The following is a 19,768-nucleotide window of genomic DNA, read 5'->3' as shown; positions in this document are numbered from 1 at the left end:
AGCCACCGGAGAAGCCGCACTCAAGTCCCTAAAAGGGGAGCTTCTACCCCAAAACCCGGGCGGCACAACCTCAATACGAGCCACCGGAGAAGCCACATATCCCCCCACCTCACAAAGCCACAGCCCCATGCGCTTGCTTTTTTTTTTTTTTTTCCTTTTTATTATGAAAACAAGCCGTTTTGGTGTCGTGGTATTACTATTTTTTTTTCCTTTTTTTCCTTTTTTTTCCCCCGGGGCAGGCGGGATAAGACACACATGTGAAGCTCGGCAGGGGGAGAAGGGGGTGGCGGGGCGGCGGGGGGCGGGGGGGAAGGGGCTTCGCCAGCCCCTAAATTCCTTAAATTTCCCTCTAAATCGAGCACTCGGAAGCAGGAAAGGAGAGGAAAACCCAGAGAGTCAAAATCCCTTAAATTCCCCTCTGATTTGAGCCCTTCTCGGCCTTTTTGAGCCATTATTGGTGGTTTTGAGTTGTTATTGGTGGTTTTGGGGCCGTTAGCGACCTTTTTGGGGCTGTTACCGGATCCGGTCGCGCCAGGTCGTTCGCGCGGAGATGGAAAAGGAGAGGAAAAGGCGGAGTTGGAGGAGCAAAAAAAATCCCTAAATTTCCCTCTCGGTCGAGCCCGGGTGGCCGCTGCTTTTGCGCCCCTCGTTCAGTGGCGTTTTTGAGCCATAATAACCGTTTTTTGAGCCATTAGCGACGTTTTGGGGCCGTCATCAGCGTTGTGGAGGCATCGCCGCATCCGGTCCAGTCGCTCACGCGGAGATGGAGAGGAAAAGCCGGAGCGGCAGAGCCCGGGCAGCTGCTGTTTCCGCATCCAGACTCCCGGGCAGTGGCGGTTTTGAGCCGTAATCAGCGTTTCTGAGCTGTTAGGGGCGTTTTTTGGAGCCATTATCAGCATTTTTGACCGTTATCGGTGTTTTTGAGCCGTCACCGGATCCCAGTCCCACCAGGTCGCTCGTGCGGAGGCGGAAAAGGAGAGGAAAAGCCGGAGGCGGAGCAACAAAAAATCCCAGGCAGCAGCCGCTTTCACATCCCTCCTATCCAGTTTTGAGCCATAATCAGCATTTTTGACCGTTAATGGCGTTTTTACGGCGTTCTTGGCACCTTCGAGCTGTTTTCGGATCCGATCCCACCGGGTGGCTCGCACAGAGGCTTCCCGAATCGCCGGCTCGTCTCCGGGCTCATCCCTTTCCCCCGAGGCGGGATGTCGGAAAGGGCGGGGGGGGTCGGAGGTAGGTTTCGAAGTGGATTTAGGAAAAAAACCAGGCACGTTTACGTCACCAAAAGCCGACGGCGCCGTCCCCGCTCGGACGGGCGCCTCCGGCCTCTCCGAGGGCTGTCCAAAAAAAAAAAAAACCTAAAGCTAAAACCCCCAAACTCATCCCGCGTATCCGTCCCGGAAGCATCGCCGCCGGATCCAAGGAGCCGGAGCAGCCAGCGTCGAAAGCTTCTCCTCGTCCTCTGCGCCAAAAAAGAGGTGAAAAGCTCCTTTTCGGCCCCGAATTTTCCACCGTGGTGGTTTCCGAGCGAGGGGTGACGGCGGTCCCAGCTCCGGAAGGACGGGAAACGCCGGATTTGAACCCGGTGCGACTCCGGGACAGCGGGCGAGAGCCGGCGTATCAAAACGGCGTCTCCCGCTTCAGAGAGAGCAGGGAAAAAACCGGGAGAGCAGGTTTTTCCCCCCGTTTTGGGATTGGGCGCTGGCCGGAGCAGGAGGGTGGGAGCTAAGGCCTCGTCTAGGCGGGGATCCGTACGGATGCGGGGCGAGCGTCCTCCGCGGAGCCGGCGCTCCAGCCCGCGGCGGAGGCCGTTTCTCCGGCAATCGGGTGGGGGGGAATAAAAAAAAAAAGCAACGAAAAATAACCCGCTCCCGAAAAAAATTAAAATGGAAAAGAATAAAGGTCTCATCTGCTCGAGGAATCCGAGACGAGGCCGTCGGAGCGGATTCGGGGTCCGGCTGCTTCTGTTTTTTCCTTTTCCCGCGTTTTTTTTTTCCCCTCCGCTCGGAGCAGCGGCGAAGCCGGAGTGCGGGAGCGTCTCTCTCCCGGCGGGAGGACGGGGAGGCCGAAGAGGTGCGTTTTCCCCCTCCGGCAGCTCCGGAAGGGCGAATCCGACTCGGCGGCGGCGGCTCATCGGGAATCAGCCGGCATCGTTTTTCCGCCCGACGGCACGGGTACGGCGTCGCACAGCCCGGAGCGGATTTTCGGCTTCGCGCTAGGAGAGGTGGAGGGAGGGAGGGGGGAAAAAACGAACTTCCCGGACTCGGATCTGCTTCGTGAAGGAGAGAAATGAGCACGCGCGCGCACGGAAAAAAAAAAAAAAGAAAAAAACCCGAAAAACCCTTTTCCCGCCCTCCCAAAATAATAATAATAAAAAAAAACAACCAAAAAACACAGGAAAGGTTTTAAAAAAAAAGCAAAAAAAAGAGAAAATATATAGTAACAGAGCCCTGTAGGTAGCGGAGAACTCCTTTCTTTTTTTTTTTTCTTTCCCCCGCCGAGCGGAGCCGGATCAAGAGGAATTCTGGTTCTGGTAAATGGAGGCTTTTTCCTTCAGTAGGTCCAGACACAAGTGGCAGCTCCAGCTCCCTGCAAAAAAAAAAAAGCGGAAAATCGGCAACGGATCGGGAGCAAACGGGGACGGACGAGGCTGGAGAACGAAGCGGTCCGGGCCAGGATGCTCCAACCTTTTCCCCGTCCCGCTCCATGGGCTCGTTAGAGCCAGAGATGGTTTAAAATTAACAGAGGAGATCGGAGGCCAAGGAGCCGGTCGGATTCGTTCGGCCGTTCGCGGCGTCTTTGGGATTTTGGGGTTGTTTTTTTTTTTTTTTAATTAAAAAAGGGATTTTTGCTTTGACACCGTGAGTCAGCACAAAGGATTTCCAGGTGCCTCCGTCTCGGCTCCCCCGAGGCCGAGGCGGAAGCGTTTCTGGACGCGGGGGCCGTCGTTGCCCTTTTTGGCGATCCTAAAACTCTTTATTTCTCCGTCTGCTCCGACGGAGGAATAAGCGCGGAGGACGGGAACAGCCCAAGAGCTTGAGGCAGAGAGATCGATCCTGTTTTTTTTTTTTTAAACTCTTAAATCAGGCTCAATTTGGGCCCAAAAGTGGGTCGGTCTTGCTGCTAAAAGCTGAGGGCTCGGGGGAAATCCTGCTCGAAAGGCGGGAAAAGCCGGGAGGGATTCACATCGGATGAGGCTCTTACCTTCCGGCGGCTCGGACATGGGGGGAGTGAGGCAGTACATGTGATAGCCGCGGTCGCAGTCGTCGCAGAAGAGCAGCTGGTCCTAAGCCGACGGCGGCGAGGTGGGGGAGAAAAAGACAAAAAAAAGGAGAGAAAATTCCGATGATTCGACCCCGTTTTCCAAAGGCGGACCGGGAAAAGCAGGAAAACTGCCTTCGCCCTCGTTACGACCACCGGGAAAGGCTTCGCCGGGATCCTCCGGCTGGTTAAAAGTCAGAAAACGGTTCTCCAAAAACCAGCCGGAAAAGGGATCCGGCGCCGTTTGTCCTTCCGTTGGCACCCGGGCCGCCTCCGCGGAGCGTTCCCGAGGGACGCGGCGAAGGAGGCGGGATACTCACGTCGTTCTCGGAGGTGCCGCAGATGTTGCAGCACTTGCACTCGATGCACTGCCAGCGGTACGTCTTCACGGCTGCCATCATGACCGGCGTGAACTGCAGGCACGAGGGGTGGCCTGCGAAGCGGGAAAGAGGCAGAAATGAAACGTCTCCGGAGTCGGAAAAGAGCCGGGGGAGAAGGCGGAAAGGGAAATCCGCCGCCGAGGAAGCCCTCGGGCCGCCGGAGGAAAGGCGTAAGGGCAAAGGAAGGGAAGCAAGAAGGAAAAATAAAGCCAGGCGTTCGAGCTACCTAAAAACGGTCGGTTTTTCCCAGCGGGAAGAAGAGGGCAGGAAAGGGCCGGCCACGGCTTGGCCGTCGGAGCGGCTTCTTACCCGATCGGCCGCAGTCGGAGCACGAGACCAGCTCTTCGGGCTGCCCCGTCTTCTTGTTGATTTTGGAGTCGCCCAGGCAGAAGTCGCAGTAGTTGTTGGGCAAGGCTAAGCCGTCGGGGCCTTTCTTGGCTGGGAAAAGCGGAAGCAGGGTTAGGAGCGAGGCACGGGCCCGAGGCGCCGGAGAGGGGAACGGATTTTGGCAGAGGGGAAGGAGAGAAATCCGCTTTTTCCAAGGGCGGCCGGCCGGAGCGTCCCTCTGCGGTAAGGTCGGAGTCGCCGGCGAGCTCAAAAGGGAAACGCGGGGACGGGAGGCAGAGGCGGTTTCCCGCAGATTTGAAGACTTCGCCGTCCTCTCCGGCCGTTCCCGAGCTGGGGAAAAACGGCGGCGCGCCGGGAAAGCGGGAGGAAAAACGCGGGAGGGCCGCTTACATTTCTGCTCCTCCGACCTCTGCGAGACGGGCGTCGGGGGCTGCGAGTCGTCCTTGTCGTCTCCTTCCTCCTCGGCCAGGTGGGAGTGAGCGTAGTGGTAACTCAGGCCCGGCCGGTTCTTGTAACGCTTCCCGCAGACTGCGGAAAAAAAAAAAAAGAAAAACCATCAGAAAAGAGGTTGGAGCAGCCGGAAAGGCGCCGGCGACCCACTCCCAAACTCGGCTCCCAGCCCGCGGCGCCGGTTCCCGCGCTATAGGGCAAACCCCGGGCCGGGATCCGAGAAGTCGGGCCGGTTCCTCCCTTCTCCCCGCAAAAGGAAAAATAAAAAGCCAAAACAAAACAAAAAAAAAACCCATAAAGATGTTTTTCCGCAGGCGGCCGATCCCGCCGGAGCCGGGAGGCGCGAGCGGGTCCTAACGGCGGAAGCACGTTAAACCGCGGCCGTCCCTCTGCTTCCCTCGGGGAAGCGGAAAGCAGCAAGGAAGGAGGCTGGGGGGAAAAAACGTGGGAATCGATCCAAGGGACAAAACCGTCCCGGGAAAATCGGGTCAAAAAGCTATCGGGAGGCATCTCCCACCCGAAACGGGAGCCGGCCAGCTCCCAAAACGGCTGTTTTTACTCCCAACGGGGTAAAAACGGAGGGCATCGACGTGCATTAAGGGGAAAATGGGTTTTTGGCTTAAAAACTGGGGAGCCTGACGGGGGCAAGCCGCCGCGCCGAGCAAATTCGGGAAACGAATCCGCTTGCCCGAGGCTCAGCTCCTCCGACCTGCTTCGTTCCTCCCGGAGGGCTCCCGGGCCGGAGCCGCTGCCTGCGGAGAGGTGCTGGATACCCCCAGCAGCGCCCGTTTTTCCCAATTCCCGGCCGGATCGGAGGCAAAAGCTCCGATCCCTGCGGGAGAAGTCAGGTTTTCACCTTCGAGCGAGCGCGAGGAGCCGTAAACCGCTCCGAAAGCCCGTTTACGTACCGATTTAAGAGCTCGTTTTGCCGGGAAATTATAGCTCTTCTCGTGCCGTGTAAATGCAGATGGCGGGGGGGGACATGAAGCTGAACCCAACCCGCTCCTACCGTGGGGGAAAAGGGGGCTGGAAAGGAGGGGAAAAGCCCGGCAGGAGGGACTCAGGCTCCGACCGGGGCAGCGAGAACAGGGATCGGGGCCAAATCCGCCCTCCCCGGGAAGAGCCGGAGGGGTTTTGGGGGGGCAAAATGAGGTCCTACAGCAGGAGGCGTCGGAAATGGCGTTTTCCCATCATCTTTCCGCGTCTCAAGGGCCCTGGGCAAGTCGAGATGCCGCGGGGATGGGAAACGGTTTTAGGAAAAGATTTCGGGGCTTGGAGACCGCCCGGAGTTTTTCCCTAATGCTCCCAGAGCTTTCTCCGTCGCCTGAAGCACAGAGAAACTTCGTCAGCCCTAAAATCCCGTCTATTTGCTCCAAAACCGGGGGAAAAAAAAGAGGCATCGCGCTTCCCGGCCCAGCTGGGCTGCGATCGGGATTCAAAGCGTGAAAAAAAGCAGGGAAAAAGCAGCAAACGGCGGCTTTTCCGCCTCTTTACGGACCAACGCGGCTGCAACAAAGCTGCCGCGCCGCGACTTCGTCCCCGGGCCAGAGGGGGGAAAAAGTTCGGTGTCTGCAAGTTTTGGGGCGCAACGGATGCCGCCGGCGCTTCTCGGCTCGGCCCGAATCCTAATCTTATTCCGAGGATTTTTCTGCCGGCTGCTTTGCGGAGAGCATCGCTTTGGGAAGTGATTTTTTCCCCGCCGTGTCCCCTGTCATCATGACACCCCAAGGGGTTTAAAGAGATTTTTCCCCCCCACCCCGCTCGGAGTCGCCCCGCGGAGGAGATCCGTCGCCGGGCTCGAGCCTGTGTGTTTATTCACGGCTAACCTGGAGCGGTTTTAACGAAAAAAGGGTGTTTTGGGGGGGGGGGAATGGCCCTGAGGTGGGAAAAAGTGGCGTTTCGGAGGAGGCAGGTCCCGAACGCGCCGGGTTTGGGAGCGAAGGGGCGTCATGGAAACGCCGGCGCGTTTTCCCGAGTCCGTCCCCCTGCCGCTTCTGCCGATTTTCCCCCTCCCCGCGACGCGAGGATTAAACTTTGTTTTCCGAAAAGTCTTTTTAAAGAGGCCGCTGGGCCGGCAAAGGCGGCCGCGGCGAGGTCGGCTTTGACGTCGGTTCGGCGGCTTTTTTGCGCCCTTTGCCTCCTTCCCTGCCCTTTCTCCCTCCCTCCCTCCCCGGCGAGGTTTCAAAAACGAACGTTTTCAGGCAGAGCAGAGGCAGGAGGAAATATAAAAGGGAGAAAAACAAACAAACGAGGGGCAGGGAGGGGAGAAAAATAAAAGCAGACAGAGAGCGGACTACCTCGGTCAGGAGGTTTCAAGGTATGCTTTTGTTTGTAACTATCTGAAACACAGAAAGAGAGTCGTGAGAAAAAAAAAAAAAAAACGAACCACAGTCACCGCACACAGTAGATCGCACTCAACGCACCCGTGCCAGGCGACAGACAGCAGAGGGACTCCGGAAACGAGGAGAAAAAATAAGGGAAGGGAAGGAAAAAAACAAAAAAAAATAATAGAGGAGGAAGGAAAAAAAAAACACAGCGACTTTGGGGGGGTTTTTTCAGAAGAAACCAGCGTCAGCTCCGACAGGACAGGAGGAAGAAGAGAGAAAAGTCGTTTTAGAGCCTCGGCTGCCCGTTTTTCTCGACCGTCTCTGTCGAATGGGGTTGGTTCCCCCGCCTCTCGCCCGATTTTGGCGGCGAGGAGGAGGAGGAGGAAGGTGGGGGGGGGGGGGGAAGGGAGGAAGCCACGGCATCTAACCGTGGGGAAACCAGGCCTCGTGCCAGCAGCAGGCCGGGAAGGCAGAGCCTCGAAAATAAACCCCTTAAAGGGGGTTTTATCGAGAGCAGGAGGAGCAACGCGCGGGACGGAGCCGTGCCGGTGCAACCGCCGCCGGGAAAATCCCGGGGAATAGGGAGGAGCGGCGGCAGCATCCGGCACGGCCCCGAGCTGCGTCCTCCATCTCACGCCGGCCTGGAGCTGTTTTCTCCTCTGGGAAAGGGTAAAATTTGCCTCGAGGGGCTCCCAAGCGGCCGGAGGCGCGGTGGGATATCAGATCTTTCCGCCTGCTCCGGATAAAGCTCCCCGCGTCCCGGAGGCCGGGATGTAAATGGAGAGCAGGCTCTCGGCAGCCAGGAGGGGACGGGGAGGAATCGCGGCTTGTGAAACGCGCCGCGCGGCAGAGGGAGCCGAGGGGGCCGCGTTCAACCTGCAGATTTGCAGAAGGGGCAGTTGGAAACGAGGACAAAAATCAGGTTTTTCCGCCTTTCCGACCGCTACGCGCAGGGCTGGAAACGCCGCGCGGCAAACGCGGGGCCGCGCACCCCTTCGCTCAGCTGAAATAGCGCTGGCGGTGGGAGAGAGGACCACGTTTCCCCATGGAAAACACAAGCGACTGTCAAGCATCGGGGCAGGACTGCGAGTCCGAGGGGTCCAGAAAACACCCTCCTCCCTCCCTGGAGGCTTAACGCTCCCTTTTTCGGAAGGGTTTAAACTTTCATACTCACTGTCGCAAGCGTATGGTTTATCCCGGTCTTCTAAAATGGCCGCGTCCAGTTTCTTGCGAGCCCCTCCGACACCTTTGCCCTGGGGAGCAGGGAGGGAAAGCAAAGGTTTAGCCAAGCAGTGGGCAAACCGCCGCGGTCCAAAGGCTGCTCCGAGGATGCCGGAGCGACTCAGCAGCAGAAAAAGCGCGATCCAACACTGCCCCTTAGCGGGTACAGCACGAAACGGCCGCGGACGGCGCTCAGAGGGAGAAGGAAACGCCGAATATTGCCCGAACTGTTCAGGATCGCGTCGCCTGAACCGTTCGGGATCATCAGCGGGTCTCTCCCGGAGCGTTTCGCTCCGAAAGCACCTGTGATTCCCTTCGGGAAGGGGCAGATCCGCGAGAGGGATCTCCGGCAAGAGACGAGTGGGTTGGGAAGACACCTCCACACTCTCTCTCTCGTTCGTTAGCCAAGCCGCGCTAGCCGCTGCGCTGGCTTGGCAATTCGGTTCGACGCAGATGCATTTTAGCGAAGGCATCAGGATTTGCCTCCGTTTTGGGAGGAATCGTCACAAAACCAGCACCGAGGCCTGACGAGACGGAGCGCAGTGCGGCGGCCCGCCCGGCGATCTGCCCTTACCTTGGCTTTCCCCTTCCCTCTCCGCTTCGGCGTATCTTCTTCGTAGTCTTCGTCATCCAAATCATCCAAGAAGTCGTCCGGCTCAAGAATCCGCTAGGGAAGAAAAAAATAAAACAGGAAGGGTTATTGCAGGCAAAACCTTGGCACAGATGAAGGGAAAGGGGGGAAAAAAAGCACATGAAGGGAGGACGAAGATGCATTAGCGCAGCCTCGGGCCGCCTGCCGGCGGCCGCATCCGTTTCCAACCTGTATAACGCGAGGAGGAGGAAGGACAGGACATTTTGGGGAGGGAAAGGGGATCTGACGCATCTTCTTCTCCAACCCCAGGGAAGTCTGGTCCCCGGATAAGGTTAAGGCGCTCGCCCCAACTCGACTCGTCGCTGGGGCACGTTAATTCACCGTCTTTCCCAGGCGGAAGTAGAGGAGGCGGCTGCTTTCCCGGAGGATTTTTTCCAGGAGAGCTGCAGGAAAGTAACTTAAATGGATCTCCTGAGGGTATCTCCTCATACGGCAAGTCGCAGAAGGGTCCAGCAAGGCGTGCAGATGCTTGAAGCAACGGTAATCAAGAAGGATGAGGACTGGAAAAACTCGTCACGCTGAAGAGCACTGCAGAAACGCCCGGGAAGAGGAAAAATATGTTTTTTGCAAAAACGTACCACCCTATCGCACCTCACTCTGCCCTGCGCTTCGATCTGGGTCGGGGGAGCGCTGCTAAACTGCAGCTGTTTGGGGCGGGAAGCGGAGGCCGTTTTCCAGCCTGCTCTGGCAAATGGGCGCTCTGACGCCTCTCCTGGGATTTACCCTTCCACGCGCCCGAGTGTCGAAACGACCTGGCCTGAAATCACGTTTCTATCTAAAACCGCTCCAGGGAAGGGAAAAAAAAAAAAGCAAAAACGGGGCCATAGGCAAGAAAGTGCTGGGAAAAACAACCCATCTCAACAGAAAAAAAAAGGCCTCCGTGACCCGGAACGTCCTCTTCCAGCCCGGATCGAGTCTAATCCATACCAAGCCGGCCTTTGATCCGCTAAGCCAATGATTTCCGACCCGGAGCTTGTGCCCACGGGGTGTTTCTGAAGGTGAAAGGCTTTACAGAAAAGGAAAAGGGGGAGATGATAAAATCCCAGCCCTGATCGCAGAAGCAAAGCTTAAACCGGAGAGGGCTGGAAGGTTTTCACTCCGTTCTGTCTCGGATAACGCTTAATCCAGCTCCGGGCCTCAGCAGCACCTGGGTTTCTAAAGAAAAGGAGCTTCTGAATTGTGCCAAATCTGGGTACATAAGGGCTGCTGGACCCGAGCTGTTTAGGCAGCGGGGAAAGGAGGAAGATCAGAGTCCCTTTTTACCAAAGATCCCGGAGATTTGGCTCAAACAACCCAAATCTGTTGTCCCTTCTCTCCCCGACTCATTTGTTTCTCCATCAAACCAGAGCCGAGCGTCATTAGCGGCCGCGTGAAAAGCCTTTTCGCACCAGGCAGGGATTAAACGGCTGCCAACTGAAACTGGACCCGTAAACAGGGGAGCAAACTGTAGCCAAAATTAGTGGGTTTCTGCCAGAGGCAAAAACAACTCGGGGAAAAAAAGCAACCCGGAGAGGAGAGAGACCATCTCGGGCTGCTGAAGGACCAGGGAAGGGTCGTGGCAGAGCATAAAACTGGCCCGAACGACTTCGCTGCAGTCAAGCGCGCTTAAAATCCTAAAGCACTTCTTCAAAAACACCGTTCGCCCGGGATTAAACACCCAGCGTGAGCGAACCGCGACACGCAGAGGCCGAATCAGCAGCAGAGCGGCCCAAATTCCTGATCTGTTACGGTCAAAGAGCGAGGTCTGAAATCCTTTCCAAAACCGGTTATCATTAATTACAGCAAGCCTGAATTGCATTAGCTATGTGAAAAGCAATCCGTCGTTCGTAATCTGGCTAAATTCTTGGCCTCGGCTCTCCTAGGAAGCTTCTTCCTTTCTCTTGGTTTCAAAACCCGTCTCCCTGCCTGCTCTTTCAGAGCTTTATCTTCAAAGGGCTCCTGGGAAAAGACAGCGCTTAGACGAGCGGCTTGGCTCAACTCGGCAACAGCTAAAAACCTTTCCTTTTAAATAGATTTGTTAATAGAAAAAAGCTTCAGAGTACAATTGGGAATAAAGACTCTGGTTTGACAAGACGGCTCGGAGCTTGTATAGACTTAGGAAGCCAAAGAGCAGTGAGGAAGAGAGGAGGGAAGAAAAGGGCAGCGGGAAACTTTGCGATATTGCCCAAGACGGGAAAAACGAGGCTCGTCCGAAGCCATCTGGAAGTCGCACGGGGCACGGCCCAGCTCCTGGAAGGAGAAGCGTTGGGGAGAGAAAACCAAACTCCATCTCCATCTCTCGCTTCCCCAAGGTGCTGGAGACCTCGGCTGAGCCCCGGAGCCGGGAATTCCCATCGTGAAGTTTGAGGGCGTTTCTAACCGGGTTGTATCGACGCAAGGAGAGGAACGCCCTGGCCTCCCGCTCTCCGGGGCCATCGTCTCTCCCCGCTAAATCCATCCCCACGTCCCGCTGCCGGAAGAGAGACACAAGAAGGAGCGGGAAAAGAGGAAGGGGCGGAGAGGGGAGGGACGCACGCGTTTTACCGTGAAGCTCCCGTCGGCAAAACCCCTCTCTCTGCCGTACCTTCCGGGCCCGGCTGTTGGCGACGGGGAACTCGCCCAGGCTGTCGTCGTCGAGGCGTGGGTCCGGCAGGGCGCGTTTCTCCAGCGGGTCGGTCCGCAGCAGGGCCTCCAGGCTGCTGCCGTCCTGAGAGATCAACCCTTCCTTCTTCAGCGTCTGATCGGTGTCTGCGGGAGCAGAGCGGAGGGAAAGAGAGGTTCAGCGGAGCCTGGCGGCGCTCCCGGACCTCGGATCTTACCCACCCGAGTTTCCAAGCCGCCCTCCCACAGCAAAGGGTCGGGCGAACGCGGTTATCGACCCTCGCTGACGTTAAGCAGCTTCTCTGGCAGCAGTCAGCTCCATCTGGAGCACGGGACGGAAGAAAGCCAGGAAAAAGACCCCGGCCACAGCTAGAAAGCGGGAACGGGAAGGATTTACCTGGTTTAATAGATGGGAAGGAGAGTCGCGGGTCCTCCGGAGGATGAGCGCGGCGTTTTTTCCGCCAGCGGCGAGCGGGGTAGGAGTAAAGCTGCCCGGCGGCTAAACCTTTGGAAAAGAGGCAGAGGGGAAAACATTTGGGGTTTTTCGCCGAGACGAGGCGGAGCCGCCCTCCGTCGCCGAGCGGAGCCGGCTCCATCCTGCCGTACCGGGGCCTCGGTGCCGCTTCTCCATCCAGATGTAGCAGTTGCTCTGGGCCACGCCGGTCTGCGAGTCCAGGAAGGGCAGGCGGACGCTGCGCTCGGCGCACAGCCGGGCGTTGTAGTTGTGGCACTGCTCCATGGCGTCCCTGTAGTACTGCTCCCCGAGGCTGCCGGGCAAGAAAAGACAGAGTCGGCGTCAGCTAAGCCGGCTCGTCGGGGAGGAACGCCGCGCGGAAAACCGTCGGCTCGGCCGGAGACGCGACGGCTTTAAACGCGTTTCCTGCGGGAAAGCGTCGGGTCCCGTTTCGGGCTCCGAATCGAGCTGCTCCTCGCTCGGCAGATAAAACGCCCTACCGGGACCCTGTTAAAATACGTGGCCGGGTCGAAACAGCTCCGATAGGCAAATCCTCGAGGAGGAAACGAAATCCAGTTCCACCCGCCGGTTGGGGTGCGGGGGGAAAAGGCATCGGGGATGAATCCACAAGGGATAAACGTATCCGGCGAGGGTTCGAAGGAACGAGCCAAAAGATGGGTGGGAGCCGGGATCGCCGTCTACGCGGAAGCAAGCGCGGTGTGCGAAATATCGCACTGGATAAAAAGGAAAGGAAGGTTTTTAGGGGAAACGGAGACGGGGCGAAATCGTTTCTCGGTGGGTTTTTTTTTTCCAGCACAGGTAAAGGTCGGACGCAACAACTTCTCTTTCGGTGCGCAGAGAGGCGAGCTAAAAATAAAAACAGGATGGCTAACAGCCAGAGTACCTGTCCGAAAATAAGAAAAATATTGGTAAATGCAAATTGGATGCAAAAAAGGATCCTGCCGCCCCGTTTCCTTCCGGATCCGCGTCCTCCAAAGCTCTGACGGACAAACGAGACGCTGCGTTTAAAAAGCGTCATCGTAGAAAACGGTCCCGGCACGGGGATTGCCTGGGAGAAGGCGCTTTTAAAGAAATCCGGGAAGTCCGGCAGGAGAAAGACATCCCGGCAGGCAAATCCCTTCCCTTTGCTGGCTGCTCAGACCCGGAAACCGCTGCCGGCACCTTTTTTGTGGCCTGATCCCAAGAGAAAAACATCCAGGCCTGGCTCCGAGCTCCCCGAAAAGTAGCATCCGATATCACGGCGGCCGTTTCCCAAGGGAAGAGGCGTCCTAGCGGTGAGAAAGGAGCCGAGAAAGTTCCCAGACGGCTTTTTCTCTCCGGCGACGGCAGAGGGAGCCCAAAGGCCGGACTCGGATGAAGGCGACCGTTAAAATTCCTGAAGTTTGGGGAGGCGAATCCCTCCCTGAGCTTTCAATTTTCTCCAAAAAGCTCGCTTGCCACCCGAACAGCCAACACCGGGCAGCTCTCCTGTAACATCCCTGTAACATCTATAATCTCCTGCAACTTTCCTGTAACATCCCGAATTCATTCCCGCAAATAGGAGGATTATAGAGGGGAAAAGAAAGATTCGGCCTCTTTGAGGCCGATAATACGTAAGCAGAAGCGGTTCGGCAGCCCAAAAGATCTCAAAATTCAGGGGAAAAAAAAAAGGGAGGGAAGGATCGACGCTTCGAAACAATCACCCGGCCGTTATTTTTAGCGGTAAATCAACACGCGTCTCCCCAGTGCTGGAAAGCGAGGAATTGAGCACTATTAAATTTGTTCAATTTGCGAAGTTAGTTCAAGCTCTCCGGAGCCCGAGAGCGGGATTTGGTGGCTGGAAAGGTGCCATAAAAAGGGTTTTTTAAGTGCTCTTCCGGCGGGAAGCTGCGAGCAGAGATTTCCTTCCCAGCGAGTTTAGGACAGTCGCCGATGCCCCGCGAAATAACTGCTGCCAAGCAAACTTTATGTTTAAAAAAAAAAAAAAAGGGGCAGACTCTGCCAAGGAGAAAAACCGCTGCGGTTTTCTCTAAATGCAAAAAAAAAAAAAATGCCATTAAAGGTATTAGGAAGAGTTTATGTTTTACCGGAGCAGGAGAAACGCTTCTTATGCCAGGAAACAGATAAATGGGTTCGACAAACGGGATTATTGCTCCCTAGAGACTTTTTCCGGCTCTTACCCGTATACGACGCCGAACTGCTGCTACTCAGCAAATTTTAAGCGCCCTTAAGCGCAGCTTCCAGGAAAGTGGATCACCGCGGAAAGGAGCCTGGCAGTTTCGCGCGTTTTCGTTAAAAAACCGCCGGGGAAAAGAGCGGAAAGGATGCTCCTACCTCTCGCCTGCGTCCATACGGGCCCCGAGAGGGAGTCGGCGCCCCGTCGGCAAGCCGCGGTTCGTTTCCGGGCCGTTTCGCCTTTGCTAACGGTCGAAACGCTGCTCCGAAATGTCTCTTTTTAACGGATTTTGGACGGCCAGGAGAGAAGACGTCGCCGGGTTTATTACAAAAGACCCCGCCGGGAATCGAGGCGTCGGAGCGAAAGCGAGCGTGGAGGCGACGGCTCCCGGGAAACGCCGGAAAAACCCGGCTCAACAGCTGCCAAGTTTTTGAGCGTCGGCCGAGAAGGTTTTCAAGGGGGGGGAAAGAAAAATAAAAAAAAAAAAAAGAGAGAGATTCGGGCCGGAAAAGCTTCGGGTTGAAGCGGGAGGTGGCGGCAGCTCCGGCCGCGTCGTCGCTTCGCTTCGGGGGAAACCGAGAGGGTTTTTTCCGGAGAGGGAAAGAAGGGCGGAAGCTGCACTGAGCAGGGGGCGAAACCTGCTCCTTCCCGTGGGGGGGAAAAAAAAGCGGAAAAAAAAATATATATGTAACTTTAATATATATGTAACCTTGAGGTGACATAGGGCATCTTTTAAGCAGCTTTTTTTTTTTGGGGGGGGGCAGTATAGGGCCTGCCTGGGCCACCCCAGGGGGGTTTAAAACCTCCACCCTCGCAGTGCCGTATAGTGGAGGGCTCTATACCCTTCAAGGGCTCTATATGGCCCCTTTCAGACGGCTATATAGGGGCAGGCCCCCCCCAAGCTTTATAGGCCCCCCCTCCCCTTTATGAAGCCATATAGAGGGAGCCCCAGGCCCAGGGCTCTATAGAGCCCCCCTCACAGGGCCATATAAGGGGACTCCCCCCCACCCTCTATAGGGTCTCTTCACAGCACCATATAGAAATAAGCACTCCTAAAGGGCCCCTCTTAGAGGGCTGTGTGGGGGCAGCGACACCCACCGCCCGGGCTCTATAAGGGTCCCCTCACAGGGCTATACTGGGCAGGACCCTTACTCCTAGGCTCCATAGGCCCCCTCCTAGGGCCATGTAGGATGATACTCCCCCCCACAGCTCTATAGGTCCTCCATTATAGGGGGAGATGGACCCCTAGCCCCTGAGCTCTATAGAACCCCCCCACTGGAGCATACAGGGGGGATCCAGACCCCCACCGCTCTATACGACCCCTCGTAGGGCCATATAGGGGGGATCTCCATTCCCTGGGTCCTACAGGACCGCCTCATAGGACTGTATAGGGAAGGACCCCCACCCCCACTGCTCTATAGGATCACCTCACAGGACCTTATGGGGGGATTGAGATGCCCACGGCACTATATAGCACCTCCTCACAGGACCATATAGGAGGATCCAGACCCTCGCCGCTCTGTAGGACCCTCTTGCAAGACCATATGGGGGGAACCCTACCCCTACAGCTCTATATAGGACCCGCTCACAGAATCCTATAGGGGGATCCAGACCCCCTACTGCTCTGCGGGACTTCCTCATAGCACCATATGGGGGGAATCCCACCCCCATAGCTCTATATAGGACCCCCTCACAGGGCCACGTAGGGGGATCCAGACCCCCACCGCTCTATAGGAACCCCTCACAGGGCCACATAGGGGGATCCAGGCCCCATGGCACTATAGAGGATCCCCTCGCAGCAGCACATAGGGGGATCCAGACCCCCACCGCTCTATAGGACCCCCTCATAGGATCATATAGGGTGATCCAGACCCCCACAGCTCTATAGGACCCCCTCGCAAGACCATATGGGGGGAACCCCACCCCTATAACTCTATATAGGACCCCCTCATAGGGCCATATAGGGGGATCCAGACCCCCACCGCTCTATGGGACCCTCTCACAGGACCTTATGGGGGGAACCCCACCCCCACAGCTCTATATAGGACCACCTCACAGCATCATATAGGGGAATTTAGACCCCCACCGCTCTATAGGACCCCCTCACAGGACCATATAAGGGGATCCAGGCCCCTATGGCACTATAGAGGACCTCCTCGCAGCAGCACGTAGGGGGATCCAGACCCTCACCTTTCTATAGGACCCCCTCATAGGGCCATATAGGGGGATCCAGGCCCCCACAGCTCTATAGAACCCCCTCACAGGACCTTATAGGGGAACCCCACCCCCACCACTCTATAGGACCCCCTCACAGGACCTTATGGGGGATCCAGGCCCCCACGGCACTATAGAGGACCTCCTCACAGCATCATATAGGGGGATCCAAACCCCCACAGCTCTATAGGACCCCCTCGCAAGACCATATGGGAGGAACCTCACCCCCATAACTCTATATAGGACCCCCTCATAGGGCCATATAGGGGGATCCAGACCCCCACCGCTCTATGGGACCCTCTCACAGGACCTTATGGGGGGGACCCCACCCCCACAGCTCTATATAGGACCACCTCACAGCATCATATAGGGGGTTTCAGACCCCCACCGCTCTATAGGACCCCCTCACAGGGCCATATGAGGGGATCCCCCACCCCCACCGCTCTATAGGACCCCCTCACAGGGCCATATAGGTGTTCTCCCCCCACAGGACCCTATGGGGGAACCCAGGGCCCTTCAGCGGAGCCTCCCCCGGCCCCGGGCCCTGCGCGGCGCCCCCCGGCCGCCGACCCCGGCCGCTCTCGCCTTCCGCCACCGAGGAAACTTCGCCCCCAACAACGAGACCGGCCGCCTCGCCCCCCCCCCCGCCGCTTCTGCCCCCCCCCCGGTTCCGGTCACTTGGACTCGCCCGCGGCGAGGGCAGCGCCCCGCGTCCCGCGTCCCGCGCCCCGGCCGGGCCGAACCATTCTGCCCCCCCCCGCGGGGGGGGGGGAAAGGGAGCCACTCACAGCTTGACTACATTCTGTACCACCGCCGCCATCTTCCCTCCGCCGCCTGGGCCCTGCGCCGCCCAGCGCGCATGCGCCGAAGGAGGGGCCGGGCGGGGCGGGGGAGGAGGCGTGAGCACGGGGTGGGGGGGAGCCGCCGCTCGGCGCCTGCGCAGAAAGGCGGGGACGGCGGCCGCGGCCGCGCGGGCATGCGCAGTCTCGCCTCCCCCGCGCCGGCGCATGCGCTGAAGGCAAGGGCTGGCGCGGCTGGTTGCGCTGCTTTGCGCATGCGTCAAGCGCTGGGTGGCAGGGCGGGGCCTTGGCGCATGCGCGGGGGAAAAGGCGGGAAAGGGCTGAGGGGGGAGGCGCGAGGACGAGGAGGGAAAATGGAGGAACGAGGGGGAAAGGCGGGAAGGAGACGGAGGGGTGAGGGGGAAGAGCGAAGCGGGGACGGGGAAGAGCCGAGGGACGGAGCTGGAAAGCGGTAGGGGTGAGGGTGAAGGAAGGGAAGGGCTGATGGAGAGGAGGATGAAGGGTAGCGGGGAGGCAGAGTGAGGGAGGGGGTGGAGGGCTGAGGTAAAATGGAAGAGTCAAAGCCAAGGGTGAGGGAAAACAGGTGTGAATGATAGAAAAGGTGAAGGAAAAAGAAGGGAAAATCAGGTGTGAGTGATGGAAATGGGGGAGGAGAAGAAGGAGCAGGGGCAGCGGGAAGGGATAAAGGCTATTTGGATGGGGTGTAGAGGCCTGGGGAGGATGATGGATACTAGGAGGAAGGATGAAGAGCTGGGGAGGATGAAATGAGGGATAAGAGAGTAATAGGGGTGAGGGAGGGCGCCAGAGAAAGACCACGAGGCAAATGGTGCAGGATGAGGGAGACGAATGAAGGGAAGATGGAAGGATGGAGGTGGAGAGGCATAAAAGGATGGGAGAGTAAAATAAGGGTAGAAAAGAGGAAAAAAAAGAGGTAGGTAAGGGGAAAAGGTGAACGATGAAGCAAGAAGACATATAAGTGATGTAAAAAATGAGCAAATAGGATTGGGAGGGATTTGCTGAACAGCAGACTGATCTCTGCCCTGCACGAACAGATGACCGCTGCCTCGGCCGTGCACACGCTTCCCTAAACTGCTCTGAGCTCCCTCGGATGCAGTTGGGCACCTCGAGGAAAACCACCGTTTTGGGGCATTCGCAGGTTAAATGGCTTCGTTCCTGTCTGGGAACGCAAAGAGAAAGGGATGGGAAGTATTAAGCTGTGAATATTTGTAAATAATAAATAAATAACTGGAGCGATAAGGCAAGGAGAGAGGCTTTGATCAGTCTGGGGTCAGGTTTTACACCAGGACCATCATCACTGCAGACCGTTGCAGTCAATAAGTCACCTGCTGAGGGTGACTCAGATCTCCTGTGTCTGCAGCATCTTATGTCTGTTTTTTTTTTTTTTCCTTTGACAAAAAGCCTGAGGTGACCATGCTCCTGAATTAAAGCACAGCAGCTGGATGCCTGCAGCGAGGTGCGATGAATCGGAGCCAGAAGGCACGGCTGCATGAGCAATTTGCTGCACGGTAATTGGGAGGGGTGGATTTACCATGCTTTAAGCAGCTCCATCATAATTCCCTTACGGAGAAAACGCAGTCCGCAATGAAAGGCGAAAGAAGCAGAGTTGCCTCGAGGAAAAATTTTGAGGAAAAACTTAGCGGAGACCCGTGACCTTTGAATAAATGGGTTGTGAAGAACGGACCCAATTTATTTGTGCCTAACGGGGGTGGAGCGAGATGGGCAGGGCTTAAATCATAGCAAGAGAATTTGAAGCCAGACAGCAAGAGAAAAATGTCTAGTCGTAAATTACTGGTATAAATTGCCGTTATCGCAGCTCAGCCGAAGCACGGTTATTTGTTAATCTGCAATAACTCCATCATTAAACTGCGCCCCGGCTGCGCTTTCAAAGCGGAATAAGCAACCTTAATGCTCATTAAGCACATCCGTTCGGGGCACAGCCGTGCGATAGCTAGTCGGCTCTGCGTTTTCTTTATTAACGAACTCTTGATCTATCTTATGTTCCCCCAGCTGCAGGGTAGTCATTCCCTGCCCTCGTGGGACGCCGCGGCAATAGAACTGAGCTACTCAGCTGCAGCAAGGGACTGGGACAGAACACGCAGCGCCGTGAGGAGATTTGGGCCTAATTCTTACTCTACCGGGTAAAAAAGAATTCAGTGGGTGAGAGCGCGTTGCTTTATTTTGAGTGGCTTTTTTCCCCGCAGCCCAGCTGCGCCCGGCAACGTCTTGACGCTTTCTTGGCTCCTTCGCTTGGAAAGATGACAGCAGCAACGTTTTTGCTCTGTGTTTTGTTTTTTTGTTGTTGTTTGTTTGTTTTTTAATTCCATTACAGTCCAACCCTCCCCCCCGCCCGACACCTTCTCTAGCACGCAATTTAGCTCTTTGTCTGGAAAGCTTCCCCTTCTCCGTCCCCCAGGAAATTAGATTTGTGGCTCACGTTTAACAGGCGCCGCCGCCGCAGATTTGTTCGCGAGAAGGTGCCCTTGTTGGTACGTCTGGCGCTTTCCACTTGCCGGCCTGGAGGGCTACAGCACATCTCTTAAATTTACTTTCTTCCCCCTCGGGCGCATTTGCTTTCTTTCTTATTTTTTGCACAGTGAGGTTAGGCAGGAATCCGAAAACGCCGTAATTTGGGAGCTGCACAGACTGCTTGGCCTCCAGATAAGATGCCCAGTTCTCTGTCCCCAGGTAACACAAATTCTCTGCAGGTGTTTCTGTGGCTTCGGCATGCACTGCCACAGGGCCAGCAGGTCTCAAAACCAGCCAGCGGCCGTTTCAGGGGCAAACGGTAGGGTGATTTATCTAGTATCTGTAGGGAATCGCTGCTTTTGGTCAAAATGATTTTCAGTGCAGAAATCTATACTTTCGCATCACTTCCTCCCCTCCC

The 19,768-nt window shown here is 56.7% G+C and overlaps 1 protein-coding gene across 4 annotated transcripts; it reads right to left on the bottom strand.

Annotated features, from left to right (window-relative positions):
• Positions 1-137: 137 nt before the first annotated feature.
• DPF2 (double PHD fingers 2) lies at positions 138-16,942 on the bottom strand. 4 transcript variants are annotated; one of them, XM_068923745.1, is made up of 12 exons: positions 16,852-16,937; positions 11,826-11,986; positions 11,617-11,724; positions 11,203-11,366; positions 8,562-8,654; positions 7,941-8,019; positions 6,737-6,778; positions 4,380-4,517; positions 3,951-4,079; positions 3,582-3,694; positions 3,205-3,286; positions 138-2,589 (listed from the first exon to the last, which is right to left on the bottom strand). In XM_068923745.1, the coding sequence occupies exons 1-12, from the start codon at positions 16,881-16,883 to the stop codon at positions 2,513-2,515; spliced, it is 1,218 nt and encodes a 405-aa protein (XP_068779846.1). In that variant the 5' UTR covers positions 16,884-16,937; the 3' UTR covers positions 138-2,512. The 4 variants fall into 4 exon arrangements, with proteins under 4 accessions (XP_068779846.1, XP_068779847.1, XP_068779848.1 ...); XM_068923746.1 differs by lacking the exon at positions 16,852-16,937 and adding an exon at positions 14,008-14,161; XM_068923747.1 differs by lacking the exon at positions 6,737-6,778 and having other exon boundaries at positions 16,852-16,942.
• Positions 16,943-19,768: the final 2,826 nt, after the last annotated feature.

Source organism: Struthio camelus, chromosome 35 (assembly GCF_040807025.1).
Source record: "Struthio camelus isolate bStrCam1 chromosome 35, bStrCam1.hap1, whole genome shotgun sequence".
NCBI lineage: Eukaryota > Metazoa > Chordata > Aves > Struthioniformes > Struthionidae > Struthio > Struthio camelus.
The sequence above is the reverse complement of the archived record's forward strand: the minus strand, read 5'-3'. Positions and strand labels throughout refer to the sequence as shown.